General features: G+C 48.8%; 1 protein-coding gene across 1 annotated transcript in view; it reads right to left on the reverse strand.

Moving 5' to 3' along the window:
* Positions 1–3,289, reverse strand: part of FANCA (Fanconi anemia, complementation group A) — a gene marked incomplete at its 5' end in the record, with an annotated part of 33,232 nt that overhangs the window by 22,150 nt on the left and 7,793 nt on the right. The window contains 4 exons of the mRNA XM_009080412.1: positions 483–624; positions 1,060–1,136; positions 1,993–2,105; positions 2,779–2,845. Coding sequence (XP_009078660.1) covers positions 483–624; positions 1,060–1,136; positions 1,993–2,105; positions 2,779–2,845 — 399 coding nt within the window. The remainder of the gene's footprint in view (positions 1–482; positions 625–1,059; positions 1,137–1,992; positions 2,106–2,778; positions 2,846–3,289) is intronic.

A 3,289-nucleotide genomic window follows, 5' to 3' on the forward strand; every position in this document is an offset into this window, starting at 1 on the left:
CCCCTCACACTTTGCTCCTGACTACAGAGCTGTAATTTTCTGCAGCAGATGAAAACTGTGATGAAACACAAGGCAGGATGTGTATTGCAGCCTGGGGAACCTTTAGGATCAGTTTATGTTTTCATATACTTTCAACAGTCAAACACCCTAGGATTCCCTGCAGGAATCACAGGGAGTCCAGCAGTGGATAATCAGTAAGGAGCTCTCCCAAACAAGCTCTGCTAGACAGAAGAACTGAGCCGCAGTAATTAACACAACAATTAATAATGAGGGTAATGATCAAATAACCACCCTGAGCTGTACACAAAGTGGCAGGCACCAGGCCTGGCATTCCCATCACCACTGACATGGAATGTCTGCATGGAAAAGCTGTTCTTTTCTATGTAGGAATGCCAGGCAGCATCCATGGACGGACCACACTGCTCCACAGGGTCACCGCTTTGCCACCTGAGCACACACAGCAACTTCCCAGCACCACATACCCTTGAAGAGCTGCTCAGCCTCGGCCTGACAGACCACCAGGGTGGAAACACAGGACAGGACATGCTGCCAGTTCACCTCGTGGGTCTCCAGGACCTGCTGCAGTTGGCAGATGGACTCCTTGGTGCTGAATGCCACCAGCAGCTGGAAGAGAGGTGGTAGCTCCTGTCAGCTAGGACACAGCCACCCCAAAGAGGGAAATACAGACTAGACTGACACACAGACAGCTTTAATGTGACTTTCTCAAGCTATCCTGCAGCTTTTCCATCAGCTTTCCAGGCCAGCAGATCAGCCTGGCTTGGAACCAGCACTGGCTACAACAAACAGCAACATTCCAGCTCTTTCAGAACTCATGTCATATCCTGCAATGGTGAAAATTCACATACAAATCGGCACCTTTGTCCTCAATTAAGAGCTTGGCCCAAACAAAACCCCCTGCAGTTCTCCTTCATGTTCCCTCCTGCCCACAGTTTCTGGTGCAGATCTGGAACACACTAATTGCAAATAATCTCATCTCAGGTATTCAGTGAGCACAAAGCTAACAGCACAAGCCCTCCCTGGGGCACCAGGCAGACATACCTGGCGGTACAGGGTGATGAGCAGGGGAGAAGCTTTGGTGAAGCTCCACTCCTTCTGCATGTGGATGGCATCAGACACTGCACCAGACAGAGAAAACATCAGCAACAGGTTTCAAAACACACCCAAAATGCATCAGTTGAGTACACAAGGTTTGTTTTGGGCAGTCAGACAAGTTAAAAAGTGCCCACTGGGATCCTCTCTCTCCCCTTTGCCTTTGGACATGGACTGTGGCACAAGGGCTGTGCCATGTGAGTGTGACACTGCCATCCCAGAGCTGTCCCTGTGATCACACATGTGTAGGCTGACATGGCACATGCAAAGAGAACCAGCAGGGAATCAGCTTTTCCCTCATGAGCCTCTTTCCTCTGGAAACAGCAGAGCCACAGCTCTCCCACACACCAGGCAAAGCAGCTCCACATCACAGCTCACAGGGGTTTTACTACAGTTTTGCAGCCCAAACATATTTATACCTTAGAACATCAAATTGGTGATGAGGGATCAGAACCTCTCTGCTCTCCTCTCATCTACAAACACACCCATGTCTTGTCTGTACACCCAGCACATGGGACCAACCTGGGTTAGCTCTAAGCTCTCTCTGCAGCATCTCCTCTCCCACCCAGCAGCTCCTTTGCCCAGGCCAGAGCTCTCCTATGGCTGCTCTTGGATCTTACTCCAGATATGTGTTCATGAGTTGCTGGTTGCTCTGTGTGAAGGCACTAATGTTCCACCTCAAATCTTCTCCTGATCTATGACCTCCTAAAGCTCTGATGACTTTTGTCTGCTCTGGCACCTTGTTTATCTAGAAGGAGATGGGAGCCAGGCAGCTCCTCTGGCTCTGCATCCTCTAGGCAGGGCCTCACTCAGCAAGACCAGGATGGGATGGAGCTCTGGACACACCACAACACCCCTGGAAGTACTTCTGCCCATTCCCACCTTTCAGCACAGGGTTGTAGGTTAGCACCTCGGTCAGGGTGTGCCTGAAAAACTGCTTCACAGAATCGGGGTGAGCCACACTGCCATAGCCTGAGACATGGAACACAGTCAGCCTGCAGGGCACACAGAAACACCACAGACAACGGCAGGAAGTGAGCAAACTGGAGCTGATCACATGGGATAAGCCAGGTGCTGATTAAATATGATCAAACACGTACTGATTAATTATGGCCCACCAGTTGCTTGTTAAATATGATCAACCAGGTGCTGCTCAAGGTGAATGACTTCCGTTGATTTTACATAATTCTCCTCCAGTTGCCACAAATACGTACTTTTATATGTACTTTTTAAATCTATTGGTTACTCAGCACTGTGCAGCCACCAGATTTACAACCAGGTGTCTAATGTACCTCTCTGCATGCAGCTGAAGGTGACATGCACAAAGTAGTTGGATAAAACAGGTTTAGAAGCAGTAGGTGAAGGTGGTGGCACCTTCCAGGGATTTCTGCTCAGAAACAGTGAGGAAACTTGATGGAGAATTCTGCTGCATGCCAAGAAGGATCTCCAAGGTTGGTTCCAGCATAGCCAGAACTCCCTGTCCTCCCTGGCCCTTATCTTTTTACAAGTACTTTGGTCTGCAGACATTTTATGAGAGAATACCAGATAGAAGCAGCAGAGGGAGGGGTGGGAGGTGTGTAAATAAGTAAAACACACCCTACAACATTCCTCCTATTCCAGTAACAAGTGTAACAGTGGATAAAAATCTCCATCTGGAGTGCTTCTTACCAGAACCTCACAGCTTGCAACGTGCAGACATCTTCCTGCTTCTCTTTCCCAACAGCATCCAGCACCCCTGTGCCCCAAAATACAGAGGAACACAGTGAGAAATGGAAACCGAAGGAACTGTGACACTAAACACCAGGCAGGAGCTGACAGAAAAGTGCAGATTGTGCACCTTTACAAAGGGAAATATGCAGACGCCATTCAGCAGCTTTAAATTCCTATCAAATGTTTCCCAAGGTGACACAGACTCAGAAACTGTTACCACTGACCTTGAACCAATTTCAAAGCACTGCCGAGAACATGTTGGTAATGAAGCCATCTAAAAATGCACACAAATTAGGATCTCACTGCCAAACCCAGCCCTGATGGTGCTGTGAGCGCGAGCACTGTGAAGCTGCACAAGAGTCTGGAGGGAGGGATTTGCACACGCTGAATGAACCACCCTGGAAAGCACAGTCTGAACAAAGAACAGGCTGGGGAAGGGCCACAGGTTTGTAATGTTCCATTGTTTAGC

This window comes from Acanthisitta chloris, unplaced genomic scaffold (genome assembly GCF_000695815.1).
Source record: "Acanthisitta chloris isolate BGI_N310 unplaced genomic scaffold, ASM69581v1 scaffold29408, whole genome shotgun sequence".
NCBI lineage: Eukaryota > Metazoa > Chordata > Aves > Passeriformes > Acanthisittidae > Acanthisitta > Acanthisitta chloris.